Source organism: Penicillium daleae (genome assembly GCF_028827525.1).
Source record: "Penicillium daleae strain IBT 16125 chromosome Unknown utg000008l_segment0_segment0, whole genome shotgun sequence".
NCBI lineage: Eukaryota > Fungi > Ascomycota > Eurotiomycetes > Eurotiales > Aspergillaceae > Penicillium > Penicillium daleae.
Genome location: NW_026623156.1, coordinates 5,323,403 through 5,343,008, shown reverse-complemented (window position 1 = coordinate 5,343,008; position 19,606 = coordinate 5,323,403). Strand labels below are relative to the sequence as shown.

At 52.2% G+C, this 19,606-nt stretch overlaps 5 protein-coding genes across 5 annotated transcripts; 2 read left to right on the top strand and 3 right to left on the bottom strand.

Annotated features, from left to right (window-relative positions):
• Nucleotides 1-169: 169 nt before the first annotated feature.
• On the bottom strand, nucleotides 170-1,266 carry N7458_010405 (uncharacterized protein; the record flags this gene model as incomplete). Its single annotated transcript, XM_056913787.1, has 4 exons — nucleotides 170-516; nucleotides 576-767; nucleotides 1,046-1,096; nucleotides 1,155-1,266. The coding sequence occupies 4 exons, from the start codon at nucleotides 1,264-1,266 to the stop codon at nucleotides 170-172; spliced, it is 702 nt and encodes a 233-aa protein (XP_056762636.1).
• A 2,134-nt stretch (nucleotides 1,267-3,400) lies between these two features.
• N7458_010404 (PA and RING finger domain protein) lies at nucleotides 3,401-6,138 on the top strand (the record flags this gene model as incomplete). The annotated part of the gene is made up of 2 exons (XM_056913786.1): nucleotides 3,401-5,736; nucleotides 5,793-6,138. The coding sequence occupies 2 exons, from the start codon at nucleotides 3,401-3,403 to the stop codon at nucleotides 6,136-6,138; spliced, it is 2,682 nt and encodes an 893-aa protein (XP_056762635.1).
• Nucleotides 6,139-6,648: 510 nt separating this feature from the next.
• Nucleotides 6,649-7,594, bottom strand: N7458_010403 (Short-chain dehydrogenase/reductase SDR; the record flags this gene model as incomplete). Its single annotated transcript, XM_056913785.1, has 2 exons — nucleotides 6,649-7,031; nucleotides 7,093-7,594. The coding sequence occupies 2 exons, from the start codon at nucleotides 7,592-7,594 to the stop codon at nucleotides 6,649-6,651; spliced, it is 885 nt and encodes a 294-aa protein (XP_056762634.1).
• Nucleotides 7,595-9,099: 1,505 nt separating this feature from the next.
• Nucleotides 9,100-11,914, top strand: N7458_010402 (uncharacterized protein; the record flags this gene model as incomplete). The annotated part of the gene is made up of 3 exons (XM_056913784.1): nucleotides 9,100-9,144; nucleotides 9,210-9,221; nucleotides 9,359-11,914. The coding sequence occupies 3 exons, from the start codon at nucleotides 9,100-9,102 to the stop codon at nucleotides 11,912-11,914; spliced, it is 2,613 nt and encodes an 870-aa protein (XP_056762633.1).
• A 1,143-nt stretch (nucleotides 11,915-13,057) lies between these two features.
• Nucleotides 13,058-17,691, bottom strand: N7458_010401 (ubiquitin-binding TORC1 subunit KOG1; the record flags this gene model as incomplete). Its single annotated transcript, XM_056913783.1, has 5 exons — nucleotides 13,058-13,247; nucleotides 13,308-13,645; nucleotides 13,714-14,047; nucleotides 14,109-17,167; nucleotides 17,233-17,691. 5 exons carry the CDS (start codon nucleotides 17,689-17,691, stop codon nucleotides 13,058-13,060), a joined length of 4,380 nt encoding a protein of 1,459 aa, XP_056762632.1.
• Nucleotides 17,692-19,606: the final 1,915 nt, after the last annotated feature.

Below are 19,606 nucleotides of genomic sequence, written 5' to 3'. Positions count from 1 at the left end.
TCTATACCCAAGCTAGCTTCACAATAATTAGGCTAGCAACGACACCATATTGAATTTTTTTTATCAAACGAAAATAGTTACAATTTTCATTTTCACGAATGGCAATTAAGAATAAGGAACCAAGTCGGGGCATCATATTAATAGCACAATTACGAGCACCATCGATAACCTAGTTTCCGCGCTGGTTAATGGCAGTAGTGTCTTCATAGTCTGATCTGTGGACGCGAGGATCCAGCTTGTTGAGCAAGTTGGAGCTGTGTGGACCAGAGCTTCTTCTTCTGCCAGAGGCCTTAGGCGCGTTGTAGCTGCTACCACCAGCCGCGGCACCACCGAAGTCCTGCTGGTCAGAGCGGTTCTCAATCTGGTTGGCCATGTTAGTGAAGCCGGTGTTGTAGGTGTTATCTCCGCTATCCATGGTGTTGCCCCCAACGGCGCCATAGTTGGAGCCGTAGCCGCCAAATTGGCCGGCAGGGTCGGTTGTGGAGGTCGTAGTGCCTCCATAGGTCCCGCGGTTACCTGAAACATGTCATGTCAGTCTCAATATTCGTGGGTGTGACCCGACAATGCTATCGTACCAAGACTGGTATCGGCAGGGGCGTTCATCTCGTTGGCCATCTTAGATTCATTGAGACGAGAGCCTGTGTTCATGTTTCCGGATCCGTAACCGCCTGGTTCAATATTCTGGTCCATTGTGGTGTCACGGTAGGGGTCAACGGAGCCCATGTTGTCCATACCAGCGCGAGTCGAACCGTAACTGCGAGTGGTGTCTATAAAAAGTTAGACAATGTTGCCAGTCTTGCGGACACATATGTACCATTCATTCCGCTGGCCATTCTGGTAGAGTCGGGGAGTCCGCTGGAAGCACCCAGACCCGCGGTAGTGGAACCGTAGTTGTCACTGGTCTTCATCGTATCCCTCATAGTGGGGTCACGAGTGGCCGAGTCGTAGTTGGTAGTGCCGGCAGTGGTTGCACCATAAGTGTTGTCAGAGCCTAATCATATATTAGTCGAAACAACGTGTGCTTGGGAGCTGTTCATATTCTCACCTTCCATTGTACCTCCCATGTTGGAAGGACGACTGGTGTCACTGGGATCTACTAGTCACATAAGACATAAGTATTCATTCAGCTCACCGCCAAGCACAGATAATCTGACCGTTGACGTTGACCCGGTTCTCCATCTTGGACGGATCATTCTGTGACCCTTTGTTCTGAGGGTGAAGATGGCCGTTGAAAGCATCCTTGACTTTGTGCATAAAGTTCGACATGATGGCGAAGACGTGGAATCGTTGAAAGTGGAATTAGGAGAAGAGGAGTGGTGGTCTGAGATCAAATGTACGTTTGTAGAATCCACAGACCTAGCGTTTGTAACTGTACGCAGGATGGGGTTCGTGGGTTATAAGTTTACCAGTATTCCCTGCCTCCACAGACGCCTGGCTGTTAATGGAGTTCTGTGACGACATTGTCAGAGGTAAAAAAGCGAATGGGAACCGTTGAGATACTGTAAAAGTTGGATCGATTGTCATGACGTGCTAGTAGAACCTTTCGAAACGTGGGATAAGCATCTATCTTGGGAGATGTTAAGCCTCCCGTGTCATGGGTCATCAGTTGCGGATGGACCAAGCTCACACTGACCACTAGGACAAGGGTCTTCAGTAGATCACTCCCCCCAAGAACTCAATTAATAGTACGGGAGTGGAAGAGTCTGCCCATCAACCAAGGACGGTTCTTAGCTTGCTCCCATGGGTGGTGCTGGGTTCTGCCAGTGAGTTCAGAATCTGCTGTTACGGTACCGTTACGGATCGGTACGGATAGTACAGTGGCAATTCAAAAGTCTGAAACCAGAGACCAAGAAAGAAGACCATCTAAATACGCTTCAACTTTATGTTTTTAAACAGATCTTTCTGAATGCCCTTTTTAGATAGTCCGCGTACTACTTCTCAACCTGCCTTGCAAAGTATGGCTGATGAGATGATTTCAAACTTTCCCGGGTATTGCAAACTTGTGGAACCCCACCGTACTATTGTATCCTACTCAGAAGTATTGTCTACTTTTGACCTTGATTCGAACACAAGACTTATCTGTAGATTTCTTGTTTTGCTGATAGCTTTTTGCGAGCTACAATAAAGTAGCTCGCCTTGGTGCGGATCCGACTCGATATCAATTTCCATTGTAACGAGTACCTACTGTCTGGGGCAAGTGGATCAGCAGCCCAAACTACTTTTCCTAAGCATAGTACATCTCGAACCTTCGAACGATATCATGCCTACCCTCATCATCATATTGAGCTGAAGCATCATACTATGCTATCGTTATACATGGAAGCTACAATTGCACATACAGCCTGCTGTTATTCATACCTAAATTTCCGCCCACGACGGCTTCAGTAAAGAGAAAGAACCGCGATTCCATCTACCGGGGGCCAAATACCCCCTAACTTCAGTGGAAAATGAGAGTATCTAGCCCAATGAGTGAGAGAGTCGTGAGCATCAACAAGACGGTACTGTGGCAGTTGTTAAACTAATTTTAAGCTTATCCATTTTGTTTACCTGAAACCGAGCTGAAACCGAGCAACAATTCATACTAAGAAGCTTTCTTCTTTAGTATTTATTCGGTCTTTGGAGTAAAAGATGGCAGTGATGTCAACTTCTCCCTTCTCAACATGAGTGATCGCTCGTGATTCGAACTAAAGTTAATGCCTGAAGGCCTGGCCTCTATCAAAGTGTGATGGCATGATCGGCAGAGAAAGCGGGCACCGACATCTTAGGCGGGCGGGGAGAACTGCAAGCCGATGGGGCCGGGGCCCAAACTTGGTACTGGAGGGGCTTTGATACAATGCTAATTAAACCCTGATCGCCCAAACCTATCACATGTTATTGTATTTAAGAAGATCGGAATATATCAGACGATAAATCATTTATAACTAATGACTATCTTGTACTAAGGGACTAAGACGTATTCTATAGTTCAGACCATCCAACCGAGCACAGCGTGCGTCATTGCCTAAGGCAGCAGACACATGACCAGAGGGTTATGCCGTCACTGGGTTACATAATCCATCAGTTCGTGGTCCTCTCCTTCTCCACCCCCGACTATCTTCATCATCCCCTGCCACCGTCCCCTATATTTCCCTTGTCGTTCGGCATCTGCGTGCCTTTTACCGCGTGTCGGTTTGTTTTGACCAGCGGTGCTGCTCAGTGTCCTCGATGAGTGGTCCCTCCTCTCTGTGCCGCCAACCGAGGGATTGGTACATAAAGATCTGAGTGTGTCAACGTTGTCAAACAGCGGATAGCTAGGCATCCTCAATCGTGTGCTATTCGAGCATCCATTATTCTCCGGCCCATTTGCCCTTTTGTCCACTCATCTATTTCTGTGCCTATACACCGGGCTTATTTGCTCAAAATGCGTCCACCACGTCTCCTCCTGATACTCTTCTGCCTAATCTTCTTCCCGATCTTCCTCACCCTCTTTTCCGCGCTTTCGTCGCCTACTGTAGCGACCCCCAATACGCTCGCTGGTCGGACGTCCCGGCTGCATGCCCTATTTTCATTCAACGTTCCATCGTCGCTCTTTCCTCCGTCGGCCATTATCAGCCTCACCGATGACAACTCGACCTTTTTCCTGGCCCGCCCTGCGGCATTTGGCCCGCTTCTACCCGGCAAAGGCCTAAGCGGCCAACTGTGGGTTGGAAGTGGCTTTGGTGAAGGTGGCTTGACTGCTGGGGTGGAAGGAGAGCTGGGTTGCTCTGATATTCCCGGCTGGGGCGAAGGCAACGGTGCCAAGAACCAAGACTCGGCTGCCAGGGGCAGCGAGCAGAAGTCCGGGAAATCTGGAAGTGGTGCAATGAACGACACGCCAGCCTCACAGAATCGCGCCCGCCTGCCCGCCCAGGCCGAAACCGCCAGACAAAACGATCGAGCCGACGTCGCGGCTCCTCCCTCGTTGAACGATGGGACCGACGATCATTTACATCATCCGCTGACTGATTCCGGTGTTTCGGATGCTGGGGCGGCTCAGAAATACGGAGACTACGTTCAAGTCAAGCAGTCTACGCACGCCGATATCCAGTCATTACAGGAGACTGCTGAGATTCAGGGCAACGTTGTGTTGCTCAGTCGTGGTGGCTGTGGCTTCCTTGAGAAGGTCATGTGGGCCCAACGCCGTGGAGCGATTGCAGTGATTGTTGGCGATGATACCCGGGGTGGTAACTTGGTTACCATGTATGCACGGGGTGATACTTCGAATGTTACCATTCCAGCCCTGTTCACATCCTATACTACTGCACACCTTTTGTCGTCGCTGATTCCCGCGCATTCTGGTGGAACTACTGGTCTGGGCGACGCCTTGAAATCCTTACATGCCAAGATTGCTGGCCAGGCCAACGCAGATACACAGAAACCGGCAACGGTCACGACTACTAAGGCTACCAACGTTCCCTCGTCGACTTCTACTTCCGTTTCCAAGGACCAGTCTGCCGTTCCTTCACATTCGAATGGGGGATTCTTCCGTACTCTCGGCTCATTGTTTGGCCTATGCAGCAAGCATGGAAGCTCAGGACATCAAGAGGACAGCCGTCGACCACCAAGCAGCGGCAATATTGATTGGCTCACACCGGGTTCGTGGGATAAGTCTGAGTCTTTATCAGGCTCCTCCAAAGGCTCGATGAATTCGAACCATCACAACCGCGGCAACGTTAATGATAATCCGATCTACCAAAAACTCGAGCTGTCATCTGAGGATGATATTGGTGGAGATGACTTTGTCATCGGCGTCCAGGACTGGAGAGATCCTGATTTGATGTTGCCAAAGAGCAACACGCTGCCCGCGCCGAGTACCTCAGTGAGTGGCAAAGATGGCACAAAAACCTCTGCTCCGGACGCAGACCCAGGGTCGCCGTCCAATTTGCTTCGAGGTGGCAGCATCACTCCGGGAAGTGGTGAATACCAGAGCATTGATAAGTTCACTGGTAATGTTCGTGACACGGACTCGAAAAATGCCGATAAGGACCCCAACACTGCAGGCACATCATCGGGTTCCTCTGGCAAGGGTTGGTTCTCAAGCCACTTCGGGTGGGGCGATGAGACAAAGCAGCCTGCACAGCCTTCTTCAGCCGCTACCCAGAGCGCTGCAGCAATGAATCAAAAGACTAAAAACGCGATTTCATCGTCAAGTCCCTCAGCCATCATGTTCTCAGAGCACGAGGGTCTTTGGGTTACATTGACCCCCACCAGCATGTCGACAAGCCCCTTCTTCGACACCCTCCTAGTTCTGGTCATCAGTCCATTGTTGACGCTCACCGTGGTATATGCCTTGTTGTTGCTTCGATCTCGAATTCGACGTCGCCGGTGGCGCGCACCCAAATCAGTCGTTGAGCGCCTTCCTGTCCGAACATACCACACAATTGCTCGTACATCTTCATCATCATCCAGCTCAAGCTCTCCAAGGCCCTCAAGTCCCGGAGCTGTCTCACCAACGTCACCGCTGCTCGGCCACGAACGTCGCTCGAATCATTCCCGTCCGACACGGTCGCGCTCTCAAACAGTTGCCGGTGTTCTGACAGACTCGTCTTCATTGCCCAAGGAAGAGAAATCGGCAAGTGTGCAATCGGGCTCAATATTGTGGAGACGCAAGTACACCGGGAGACAAGTGGAATGTGTGGTCTGCCTCGAGGAATACGTCGATGGACAGAGCCGCGTGATGAGCTTGCCATGTGGCCATGAATTCCATGCGGAATGCATGTAAGTATTCCAATTTGTCGTTTGTCTAATCGCTTCGTATACTAATTCAATTGTAGTACGCCATGGCTTACCACCCGCCGACGAACCTGTCCGATCTGCAAGGGCGATGTCGTTCGCTCAATGACCCATTCTCAACCTGAAGATTTCCATAACCAGAACGAATCTTCCACCAATCCCCAGTCCCAGGACGCAGACCACCGGTCTGATCCCACCGCTGCACCCGTTCTCATTGCCGGAGTCGACGAAGATGATGCCTCTGACGACGAACAGAACGTGGGCCTTCTTTCTGGCCACTCGAGCTCGACCCCACAGTCCAGCTGGCGAAACCTCGCTTCGCTCAGCTTCTCCGCCCTTAGTGGCGATACAATCTGGCACCAAGCCCGTGCGGACCGGAACCGCTAATCACACCCTTGATTTCTTGTGTCTATTCTTTTTCCCCTCTCTCTACTTATCTTGCCCAGCCGTTTGCAGGGCATCGGTCTGATTTCTTGGCGCATGCTGTATTAGCGATCGTTTTGATTCCCTTATGACTTGAAGGTGCAGGGCGTTTAGTGGGTACATCTCGGGGTGCTTGACGGTTACCACGCACTTGTGAGCATGGTTGAGGCGGCGGGACATACCGCGGGTCGATCGTTTAACCCCATTTTCTTTGGTTACTAGAGAGCCCTCGAATTGATACCATTGCTGTTCTAGTCATTCTTCTGGATTTTCTGTTGTAGATCCCTCACCGTGACTATAAGATAATGTTTCACGAAATGGTTTGAAACCCATGTTTACTACTACCTCCAACGTACATTCACAAAGCCTGACTGGTAAAATGTTGAAGATATACTGATCCTGATTGTAAGTCATCCATATTGTACCCACCTAAACTAGAGAGCAGTCTAGGTTACCCACCATGCTCTATCTCTCTTATCCGGTATAGACATTCCCAGCAACATCTGCAAATACATCCAACGCATGCGCAAATTGATCACGAACAAGGCCAACTCGCGAAACCATATCTCGGCCCATCGGCAGGAAGCGTTCAGTCTCGTGGCCAGCTCCAACCCCGTCACCGACCGCCACTTGGAAGATCGCCCTGGACGCCTTATCCTTATCGCCATCTCCGACAAATTCATCGCTCTTGACTGCATTCATCATCTGCTCCGCTACTGATCCCTTATAATCGTCCAGCAACGGGGCTTGCGCGATCGAAGAGGCATTGCCGATGTTTGTATTGAAAGTGCCCAACCACACTGTCAGTAGGCGAATGTTGAATGGAGAAACCTCTTTGGCGAGAACACGTGTCGAAGCTACTCAGATGATCGTAGTCAGTCTTTAGTCGTGCACTTGAATCTCCATGTCATGACGTACCATCCAGTGCAGCTTTCGCAGCCGCATACCCTCCCATACTATCGCGGCCATCCAACGCAGCACCGGAACTAATGTTCACAATGATTCCGAAGCGTCGCTGACGCATGCGAGGAACAAGCGCTTGGATCAGACGACTGGGTCCGAAGTACATTGTCTCCATTTGTCGCCGGCGCTCCTCATCCGAGAGTTGCTCCACGGCCCCGAACAGAACGTATCCAGCGTTATTAACCAGGACATCTATCTTGTGTCCCGATGCCTCCAATCTCCCCACGAGAACTCCTGCCGCGGTCGCATCGTCCACATCGAGCGCGTGCCATTCACCGCCATTCGCCTTGACTTCCGCGACGAGATCTGGGGTACGGGATGGCTGTCGAGATGTTGCAATGACCGTATGTCCATGCTGCTGAACTTCGCGAGTCAGTGCAAGACCAAGACCAGACGAGCAACCGGTAATGAGCCATGTCAGCGGGCGGGAAGGCTTGGCGAACATAGTAGTAGACATGATCAATATTCCGAATTTGTTGGACACGGTCGAGAATAAAATCTGCTTGTAGTAACAAAGAAAGCCCCTGTGATAATTCTTCACAATTCTCCTCATCAAACCCGGCCAAGCAAGTCCCTTTTATACTGCGAATCTGATCCCGCAGTGCCCGCCGCGTTCCTAGCAGGCCATTTGGGGTTCGGATGGATTTAGGGCTTCAAATGCGGAGTTTACGGTGGGGCCGCCGGCTAGATTGGAGTATGCTTAACTTTGCTCCAACGTCCTCCCATGGAGAGATAATGGCTTTCCCTTGTTGCAGAGTAATTATCTCCGCAATCTGCGTTTCCAATGCTGTGTTTTCAATGCTGGGTCCCTCGAATAGAATGCGTATTTCTGATTTGTGCATGGTTCTTGTCTGTGACTGTCCTCTTGCTATCTCTGTCTGAATGCGTTCCATGCCGTCTGCCTCAACCCGTGGAAGAACGACGGCACAGCGCCCATGAAGCTCGATAGATCGTTATGGAACGTCCACACTAGTTCAAAGCAGGTCAGCCAATTGAAATTCTAACAATTGCTCGAGTTCCAACTGTGAATATGGAGATGCTCGAATCATTTCTGTCTGTCTGTCAATGACACCAAGCTCCTTAGCATTGTAAGACCACTCAATGGTGCAAATAGGCCTTCGTAATCAATCTCCTGTAGAGAATTTCGTGAGATATTGCCTCCATCGTCTGGAAGTCGCTATTTTCGAGACCGGCAAGTATGAGTGGCCTCAGGAAGGCACTCCAGCACGCCCAATTCGGTCGTTGTGGCCTAAAGATGGTATGGCCCCGTAATGATGTCGTCCGTCGTGGGACCGTATTCACCATATAGATGAACATGAGGGAATACGTCGTCGCGACAGGCGGGCCCGTATTGTCGTCCAGCCGGTGACCCTTTTTATACGCCCTCAACTTTTCTTCCTCTCAATCTTTTCTTCTCTTCTCCAACTCTCACGACCAGACCTGCCGCCATGCGCCCCGGCCTCCGCAAGAAAAGTAAGTCAAAGACTCCCTGGTACCGAGTATCTCCTGCTACCAGGCTGATGTGACTCGGTTACTTGCATGGGCTGACAACCTTTCAGATAAGCAGCACAAGCAGCGGCGCCGCGAGCGCAAAAGGCCAGGCTCGCTGCTGAGAGCTTGCTGGCTGCCGGCCCTGGCGGTGATATCCAGGGACCACCAGAGGTACGTATAGTAGTTCTATATCCCGTTCATCAGGATTGCTGCTTGTTCCATCCAAACGTGATGCCTTTTGTCTGAACATGATACATTCCACGCCCACACTCAGGAGGCAGCGACTGTTGATCCCGTTTGATATGCCACTCATCCATGGATCTTCGGTCATGGCTACTTGAGCTAGGGATCGATTGGATTTAACCCAAGCTTGCCATGACTTGGAAGTATCACCTGAACATGCTACTTTCCGAAATGCGGGTTGCTTATAACAGGTTGTTTCTGACACAAGGCTTGTAGGAAGAGGGCAAGATGGCGTCCCAGCCACAGCCAGATGTTGGGGGGTCTGCTGTCCAGGTTAGTACACTTTGTTCTTAATATATGGATTGGACTTACAATGATTCTAATTATGTTGTGTATAGACCGTTGACCCGGTATGTTCATACCTCTTTGTTGTGTTATCATTATCAGACTACGGGTTTGGTAGCTCAAGCCCTAAGTCGATTATGATAATGATACAATGTTGCTGCTCATTGTTGTTGATGATATGTACTGACAAGATTCTTAGCAGCAGGGTGTGCATGCCGAGGATGCTGCATCTGTTCCAAGCGAGGAACCGGCCTCGAAGCAGCCAACACTGGGGGATGACAACCCGGAGACCTCATCGCGTGGCGATGGTGGTGTTGATGAGACGCGTACAACACGTCCACGTCCCCTTCGACCAGACGCAGCCTCGTTCAGGCCATCTGGTTCCCTTCGACCAGAGGCGCCCTCGTTCATGCCCTCTGCCTCCGCTCTGATTGTCTCCCCCTCTGTCTCTTCTTCGCGCCCTCCCAATCGGGTGATTGTTGATACCTCTGGTCGCCCACAACTGACCTCTTTTCTTCCCAACTCTTCTTCTTCTTCTCTTCCGCATCCCATCTTCCCACCATCCCCCGCGAGCCATTTTCTCCGGTTCTCTTCTCCTCGGCAGCCGTTCGACAGTTCTTCCGCGTCCTTTGGAAGCACTGTCTACAGCTCTCTGCCTTCATCTCAGAACCCGAGTGCTTCTCGCTCTCAGAATTTCCCTCACCCTTTCTCTTCCCGTCCTCCAGGCCACGCTCGGTTGCCATATCTGAACATATCCCAACAACCTGGCAGCTCCTCTTCGCTTGCGCGGATTCATCCCAACCGTCGTAAGCTCGGATTTTCCTCTGCCTTTGCGAGGAACACTCCTGTCGCCCCTCAGACGACTCGGCAGCCTCACCCAACTGCGAGTCAGACCACCATGCATCGCCAGGGCAGATACGACCAGCGTGCTCATCTTGGAGCCTCTCCAGTCTTCTTCCCCGGGTACCCCCCACCTGGGATGACCTTTTACCCCGGTCCAGTGCCGCCTTACACTGGGACCTTTTTCATGGGACCTCAGTTCCCTCAATTCATTCCCTTCCCTCACCCTCACCCTTACCCTTACCCCCAACCCTTCTTCGCTGGCCCATTTGGGCAGCCAATCCCATTCCCTGTCGGCCCCGGATTCCCTCAACCAGGAGCTGCTGCGTTCCCTGTCGGTCCTGCTGGACCTTACCCTTCCTTCGGCCCACAGTCACAGCCGCAAGGAAACCTGGTCATCAGCGCAACGGGCAACTTCTCGGCCGCATCGAGCAACTTCTGGGCCGCGCCGAACCAGTTCTGGGCCCCGCCTGGCCACATCGCCCTTGGCCCAACTCTCAGCATGCCGCGAGAGATGGCCGTCCCGCAGGCGCCTTCTCAACAGGGCCTGAACCAGTCCGCAGGCAACACTAGCCGCGGTACTGGAATGGGTGTTCCCACCGCAACTGGGACATCCACCACTCGAGGGGCTCGTCCTCTCATCCCAACAGCTGCGGAGTTTCGCCCCGCGTCGGCTCGTGACATGTCGACGAACGAAGAGCAAACTGCCCGGAGCAGTGAGAGCACCGTCTCTCAGAGACCATCTGCGGTGACCCCGCAAACGAGGCCTGGCCAGCCTCAGCGATCACGACTAGTGCCAGTTCCCTGGCAGGTGGCCGCTGCTCGCGCATCGAGCCGCCGTGGCTCGCAAGTTCCGCCGTCTGGTCCGTTCGGCCCATGGGTGAACAACCCAATGGGAGGACCATCGGGGCTCGCGCAACAACACGCAGCCCCCGCAATGGAGATTTTCGGCCGTCCTCAGAATACCGGAATCTCCCAGGCCGTCAACAAGGAGGACAACCAGCAGGGACCGCGTGACGGGCGTGGTGAACCCGTTACGCCCCCGAATGCTGGCCCCGTCACCCCTCAGGGTGCTGCTCCCGTCGTCCGTCAACTCGGCAGCCCCTTCGTGTACCGCCCATATCTGGGCCCCTCCGACAGCCGAACCCCTTGGACCACCCCTTCTCCTCCCCGCACCCCCACACGCAACAGCCTCATTGCGCATGAGGAGTGGCGGGTGCGGAGAAGTGTGGAGGTCCTGCCCGACCCCGAGCGCCTCGAGCGCCAGCTCCAGGCCTTGGAGGAGTACAGGGCACAAGTGGAACGCCGGGCTGAAGAACAGCCGGAGGATCGCGAGGCCAACGTTAGGCTCGCGAGTATGATGGCCGACTCAAGCCATCCTTTCTCGTCCTGGCCGCGCACACCCAGGACTGGCCAAGCAGGCCAAAGACGACTTGCTGATCCGACCGAGCAGCTGGCCGCACCGTTCGACCAGGTTTTCGAAAACCTGTCGAGCTACGTCAACGGGTACTCCAACTACCAGGGGTTACCCCGCGACGCCAACACCGTCGGCATTTCCGACGTCTCCGGGCGCCTCCCTCGCCACCAGCCCAGCTGGCAGCACCGCGCCTACGCCCAGCCTCCTGACTGGGAGAACCCCGAGGTCTTGAATGACCCAGAGATCCGGGGAAACTGGCCAAACAACGCCAGTACGGGGCCCGACAATGGCCCGTCAGGAACAGACCAAGCAACTCCCCCTTGGTCCCTCGCCCTTGGCCCGCCCGTCGTCTCGCAGAGAGACCGGGTCCGCCGCTGGCTGAGCCCCCGGGCCGGCCACGGCTTGAACGCCTCCCCTGAGGCGGCCGACGCCTACCACTGGCGTTTGGAGGACGTGAAAGCCTCGCCTTCGCGTTCGGCCCCTCAGGGTGGCCACCATTAAGACTGTTCGTTCAGTCTTTTGTCAAAGCTGGCTTGCCAGCTTTTGTTTGATTAGTGAAGATGTTGGAGTGGATCTGGAGGAGATCTGCACGGTGACGAAGCAACGACCTTGCAGTGATTCCTCTGAGATCTTTTGCTTTTCTCTGATTTTCGATCAATGTTGCCTTGAGCTTTGTTTTTGTTATTTCTCTTATTCTTATCTCCTTTCTCTGTGTGTGTGGTCCTTGGGAACGGCGCCGGGGCGTGTGCGAGGATGGGATTCGTCCCGTCTTTATACGTGCACTGGCGCTGATCCTGGAGACACACTCACACATTATTTGCTCATTGGCAACATGAGATTCGTTTCAGTAATTTCTTTTCGTATTTCCTTTTGTATTTCCTTTGTATCGTTGCATCGTTTCTCGCGTTCAAGTAGAGTGCATGAGTTGCTGACCCCCTTAGGAAACTCGAGATTGGGGTCGTTATGTCACAGTCGCAGCACGTGACATAGCTTGCCCTGATTACCGCAGCCTTGAATTCTTAACAAGGGCAGAAGCAAGTACTAATGGAAGATAGATGAGCGAGATTGTAACAACAGACTTCGAATAGTCCGAGGTAAATACGGCTCTTAGCGATGATGGCCCTAACATACACATTATTTTGGCATGGGATGAATACATGGAAGAAAATGACCGGTGATTAACGAACACGAAGATCACAGGGCACGATCTACACTAAGCCAGGTATAACGATTACAGCGCAGGGTGTCTCTCAAATCCTTCCTTTCGCCTTGGAGCTCGTTCTAAAGCAGGTGAGACTAAGCCGGGATATTCAAGGTTCAGAGCGAAAGGATCATTAGAAGGGCAACGAAGGATGCAATCTCAGAAGCAGAGGCGCTTCAATTCATCGAAGAAAGAAAGGTATTAGAGGAAGGACAGGTAAAAATACTGATTGGTTAGGCAAACAACAAGCTAGCAAAAGCTAGAAAACAGATTTGTGTATCCAAAAACTCGCCAAGACGCCATGTAGATTGTGCGGGATATGTGATCAAAGCCATATTACAGAGCAAGGGTCTCAGGGAATGAAGTAAGAATAAGTAAAAATAAAGAGAAAGAAGAATTCGTACAGCGAAGAAGTGGTGGAGGAAGGTCCGACTAGGTCTAGTCTAGCAAGACACGAGGTTGATGTGGTGGTCGTTGAGTGCCGCGCATGCGAGCATGGTGCGATGCGGGTGGAAGGCCGTGCCGGCGATGGGGGAGGAGCGGTTATGGTGAAGGAAGCTCGAGTACGGCTCAAAGGTAGAGAGGTATGTGCCATCGACATTGTATGTCTTGACTTCGTGGCGGTTGGTGCCCCTATTGAGAGAAGGTTAGTTATCAAAAGAGTGTAAGCCTGCTGAGGATGGGAATACATACATGCTGAAGACCGGGGCGTGTTCATGAACACTCAGGGTGCGAAGAGTGTCCTTGGTAGCAGAGATGGTCGAAAGGGCACCATTCATGCGAAGATCCCAGAGCCGAATCTCGCCATTGCGGCTGCCTGAGATAAGCTCTCGCAAACCACCTCGTTGCATGTGGACATTGGTGATCCACTGCTTGTGCTCACGCCAGACCTTTACCATGGATGTGGTTGGCTTGAGACGCTGGTCGAAAACACGGACGGCGCCATCACCGAAACCCGCGACGAAAATGTTGCCAGCGACCTGGTCAGATGTCAAGGATGTGATGCAGGAGCCGGAACGTGCGGGGATGTCCTGCAATTAAAAAATTCGGTGTCAACAAACAATTCCGAAGCTTGATGTGAAGTGCATCATGGACTTACATTAGTGCACACTTCGGTAGCTGCGTTCCAAACTCGAATCACCTTGACATCTCCTGCAACCAGAGCTTTTCCTTGTCCCTGTTGCCAGTCAAGCACAAGACCCGCATTACGATTGCTTGGAATCAAATCAGGCAAAGCTCGGAACGCCGTGACGACCTCAATGTTCTTCGCCGACTCATAATGGCGGAACAGTTTGAGCACACCATCAGAGGACCCAGTCAAGAGAAGAGCTTGGTCATCCTCATTGATGTAGCGAACTTCGTTGATCTTCGATCCCACGGGGTTTCCATTAGAGAACTGGTTGAGTCGCTTGTGGTTTTGCCAATCCCAGATCCTGTGCGAGGGAAACAGAGTTAATAGGGATTAACACGATCAGTATCTCTCGCTGGACTTACGCAATGGTATCCCGGTCATCAGCAACCGCAAGATGATCTTCGAATTGGTGGAAGCACATCTTCAACGGCTGGCTGCTGTTCGAGAGAAGGGTGATTGAACTATCCCACCGGCTTGTGCCAGCCTTACCCTTTAGGGGCTGTGTCTCTGAGATAATCTTCTCGTTGCGGCCGCGTCGCCAAAGTCGCTCGTTGTAATCGGAACTGCCGGGTTCGTCGGGTTCATTAGGTTTCATCTGGGGCTCGCGGAAGTACTTTTCGAGCGTAAGTATGGGATCATCGTAAATCTCCAGGGCCTCGTCATAGGTGAGGGATGTGTAAGTAAAAAGTGGGATTACCTCTGTGGACCAGGCTAGGAAATGGCTATGTAGCGGGATAACGGGTGCAACTTCTGGATTCCTAGGTTCAAAGCCTCGAGATGTAGGAGTAGGAGCTTGATGATAAGCGGTTGCTGGAGCGACATGGTCATTGACTTCAGGAGGACGGGTCCATTCTGGGGGAGCACGACCACGGGGTGTCATAGGCATCCGGCTCTTAGAGGTGGGCGAGGGAGGGGCTGAGTTTTCGGAGGAATCGGTCATTGCGCCGCCAAAGGCAAGATTCTTTAAAGAAGCGGCAACACTAGCGGTGCGCCTGAAGCCTAATGAAAGATAGCCTTCTTGTTTGGAGGGCGCTGTCGTTGATGATGGGGGTGTTGAGGGCGGTGCTGATTTCTTCGTCTCCGATCGATCCTGTACCTGATACCGTTGTGACATGCGGCTTGTAAGATCCAGTATCTCGATTCTAATTTTGTCAGCAAGAGCCGACATGGGTGACTCCAAAAGCGCGAGGTGAATGTAGTCAACGATGATACCAGCATCCTGGGCAATATCAGGATGTGGGTCAACGGAAAGGATAAGAACTTGTTTCCAAATTGTTCCGAACGTTGTGTTCCGAGCCAATTGAGTTTGCTTGGGCTCGGTAATAATTTCACCGTTCTGGCCCTCGATGCGGCTGGTGTGTGAGTTTTCACTCTGTAAACGATGCATCAGGGCTTGTTTCTCATCCTGCAGCTCCTCATACGCAGCAACCACAAACTTATTCTGGTGGCGTTTGACAAATGTCGAGAAGAAGACGGCAAGTTCCTTTCGAACAAGCACGCTGCCGTCGGCCGACATGGGCAGGACCGACAAAGCCAATGACTCCTCGATCTGGGCCACTTGGTCGGTCAGATCGGGGATGCCGAGGAATGTTGTAACCGCATGGAGCATAGCAGCACGAACTTCCGGTACTGGGTCGAAGTTCAATTCGCAAAGTCGTGTAGGAGCTGCACATCGAATTCCCATCCACTTTGCTTCTGGGAAGTCACACCATAGCATACTAAGACAGAGGCATGACCACTGACGAAGTAGGGGATTCTCAACGTCGCCAAGATGTCTTAAGCATGAGTCGAACAGATCACCAGAAAGACACACGTTCTGGCCTTGGGGATAGTTCTTGCAAAAGATGGAGACAATAAAGGCACACATGGCGCGGTGCTCGCTGGCATTTCCAACGGGGATAGGAGATGATGGGTTGAGAATCGAGATGAAGTAGTGAATACCGTTGTCCTTCAGCAGATCAACCTGAACCCCATTGTCCACGGCCATGATGCGAGCCCAAATGAAAACCATGACGGGTTTCAATTCTTGAGCAGCTGACTGCAACAGCTTCACGACGTAGGGGAAGATACCAATGCTAAGAGCCAGGTGGACAGCCCATGGGCCCAGATCCAGGAACTTGCTTAGCAAAATCAATGCACGCAGTCGGTGAGCTTGACTCAGAAGGACCTGCAAGACGATAGGCAATTGATCCGGGGGGTTCTTCTCCGTTGGACCGGACGATAAATACACCTCAAACGCGGTGAGTTGCTCGGCGAAGAACGTAGAATGCTGGTACTCATACTGTCGGCGGCCCTCCTCGTGATCGATTAGAGCAGGCAACTGCGAGAGCACCATCTCCACGGCAAGATCCCAGCTCTTCCAGAGCGCGTGCTGGTGGGTCCCAGGGAGCTCTGGCGAGGAAATGGGATGACATTTGTAGGTGCGCATGATACGCTCACTAAGTAGGAAGTTGCGGAAGAGTGCAGCAACCATCAAGTCCTGTCGGAAGAGCTTCTTGAAAAGAGCGCGCGGCAAGGTATTCCAAGCAATTGTGTCGGTGATCGCAGTGAAAATCCAGTTGAGCTCTCCAAGCGGACTGCGGCGATCCTGGAGGCGACCCGGGACTCGGAAATCGTCGATAGAGAGATCTGTTCGCAGCGGATTCTGCAAAACGAAGAAACGCAGAGCGATCTCAATGGGGGTGGTGAGACAACACGTGAAGAGATCAGCAGGCAGGTCTGGGTTCGTTGGGAGAGACTCGTTCTTTTGGCAGGCTGCGAGAAGAATGCAATCGCCATAGTTTTGCACAGTGGCATTGGGGTCACGTTTCTTTGCCTCCGCATTCTCTTTCTCGTGCTTTTCCACAAACGTATGGAAGTTCTGAACAATGTTCCCCGCATGTGATACGTCGAAAACGAAGAGACTGGGGCCAGCTAGCCACGATTGCAGGTCGTAAAGTGGCACGGGGATGTACTGGGTGTAGTTCTTGTTGAACACCCAGATTTCACCGGATTGAGTGGGCAATGGCACGCCGTGGCCATTGTAATGGAGCAGTACTCGCTCGTCCTTGGCGTTCCTGCGCAAAGACATACAGAACTTCTTGGTCTCGTCCACCGATGGATCCAGGTATTGCTTGTATCTGGTGCGCAGACTCAGTGTCTCGTATTGTTCCTGCAGCTTCTTGCCGATCTGTTCCATGATCTTATTCTGACCACCACCAGTAGTCGAGGTAGGGTCGACCCAACACTCGAGTTTCGAGGTCGGATTCGTCTTGACCACATCTGGAGGATCGACGCCGATGTTCAGACAAATCGCAAGGGCAGCGGAGACGGTCTTGAGTCTATCTTTCATGCGCCATTCCTGAGTTGGCCAGCTTCCGTCTGGGTCGCGTGGAATACCGTTGGTCTCGTGACGTTTCTCGGTGAAGTACATGTAGAAGTTCTTGAGGAAACATCAACCATCAGCTTTAGGCCTAAGCCATTCGTAGATCATGGTGGCATGCTTACCGAGTGCAAAATCTTGAGATATTCACTGGATGTGTATTCCTCCTGCCATCCATGGCGCATGGCAAAGTCCTCCTCGTCTTCTCCCGGCGATTTGTCGAACGTGACACGACTAGGTCCATAATCACTTCGTGCTCGTTTCAGCATGGCCGGTCGGCTGCTCTCTGACCTGCGAGGAGAGGGGCGCCGATGTGGTTCGTCTAGTGAAACCACCGCATTCTCTCCCCCAGAGCTCGTAGGGCGAGCGAGTGGAGCCAACGAGGAGGACATCTGCTCTACCGTAGTAAACGAACGATGGTGACTGCTCAATGGAGCAGGCGAGCGTTCCCGTGCGGGGATAGTTGTTTCTAGCTCGGGTCCAAAGGCGACTCGAACTGACTTGGTTGGGCGGCGGGGTTCGGTTGCCCCGTTGGTCGCCGGATGCTGGGAGATCTCTTCCATATCTGCGGTTGGGTCCCTCATGTTGTATGTTCGGTCATGGTGTTCCTTGAAGGGTGGGGCCTTAAAAGCCGCGGGGTCGAGGGTAGGCAGCTCAAAAGTGTGAGCGCCTCTAACCTCTATCTCTCCGGGAAATGGTTAGGCTCGAGGCAGGCACAGGTATCGCTTGCAGCGTAGGGACTGGGTTGATTGTTCGGATATGAGTCGGGCAGAACAGACCCAATTTGAATTTTTAGCCCTGACGAACACACGCTGACGAGTTGTCAAGAGCAGCCCAGAACAGCATGAAGGTCTGGAACCGCAAGCGACGCAACGGTGAGCTTCCGATGCTGAGCGCGCCCGGACTATTGATCCCCCGCGCCCTGGGCTTAGTCATCCCCGAGCTTCAGCCAGCTCTCCAAGGCAGTAAGTACTTGACCAAATCCGCTATAGACAAGAATCAGAATGCTACGTACGATCTAGAAGGACCCAATTGCATCCTTGTAATATCTTTTTCATATATCTACATGTCTTCCTGGATGTTGATTCTTGTCGCGCCTACCCATAGCTTACAATAGGCGATAGGTAGATAAGCATCTCTCTTGGGTCCGATCTAGCTTGGCAAGGAAGCTGTTCACCAAATTACGCCCAGAGGGATTGGACCTCAGTACCCAAGGAGAATCCATGGTGAACCCTGCACTAGACCTATGACCTTCTTGTTCATTTCCTTTTTCTCCCTGGTAATACGTCAATGTTGTTGGTAATGAACACATTGTCTGAGACAACAATACAGCGGGAGATCCAAAGATGGGCCCCGTACTTCCAGGGTCTCACCAGGAGGCGTCAAAGCATGCAAGATCTAGAAATCAAAATGATATCCGACCAGCATTAGGGGGCTAGTGTTGATGTATCCACCCATCCACTCATCCTCACTTTGACGAATGCTGTTGCTTACTACAGTATATGTTTACTGGGTAGACGCTCCTACGGGATACTGCTTGATGGCCTAGGTCTACCAAAAGTCAAACATTACATGGTTTTTCAATGGATTCAGAGGATCTGATTAGCCATTTCACTTGCAGGACCCTCTAGGCTTCTCGGGTAGGGATGGCAGATGATGGAAATCATCCCTAGCGAGCCTCAGGGTAACCAAGAACCGGGCAGGCGGGCGCTCAGGGACCTGTGGAAGTACGAAGGAAAGTCATCAGTGATCATCGCAATTCCGAATTCCTCTGATAGGCAGGAAAATCCTACGGCCAAATGCCCCAGCACCCCCTTTTTTTCATGTGGGATCCATGATTATTACGCTGCCTTTGATGGACAACCCGACTTACTGACAATATGTAGACAGGCCCGATGCGATTACATTGTATGTAACGGAGTACAGTTTGTACTGTGCCCCCGTACATCTCCACTCCTCAAGGAAAGCAATGCCGCTGACGAGCGACAGTTGGCAGCCACGGTGAGCCACCCCTGATTTTTTTTCTCCAAACTGCTGCACTGTGGGAACAGTTCGAAGACGATAGGTTCCCTGCACGTTGTGGAGAGTGGATCGTCGTGTGGGAATCGGGGCATCCAGGACCGCCATTGGGCACCTGCGGGCTTGGGACAGCCCCGCGGCTGGCCCTAATCATGGCCGTGATGCAATTATAATTAGAATTGGTTCTTCGAGCACACATGCAGGTCAAGGGCACGCATAGTAAGCATAGCAAGCATAGCAAGCATTGTGTAGACACTGGTGTTATACGATGGAGTCTATAGTCCCTATAGGGCTCGTCAAACAGGACATGGGCCAAGAGTGATGGATCCGCTTTGCTAGATCCTTCCCAGAGGCTGGCAAGCGAAGGAGATGATTATCTCAGACAGCGGCATGACTTGGACGATTCCTTGGTGGTCGTTGACTGCTCCGGACTTGGTTAAGAAATAATGATGGACCAAGGAAGATGAGTATATGCTCTGG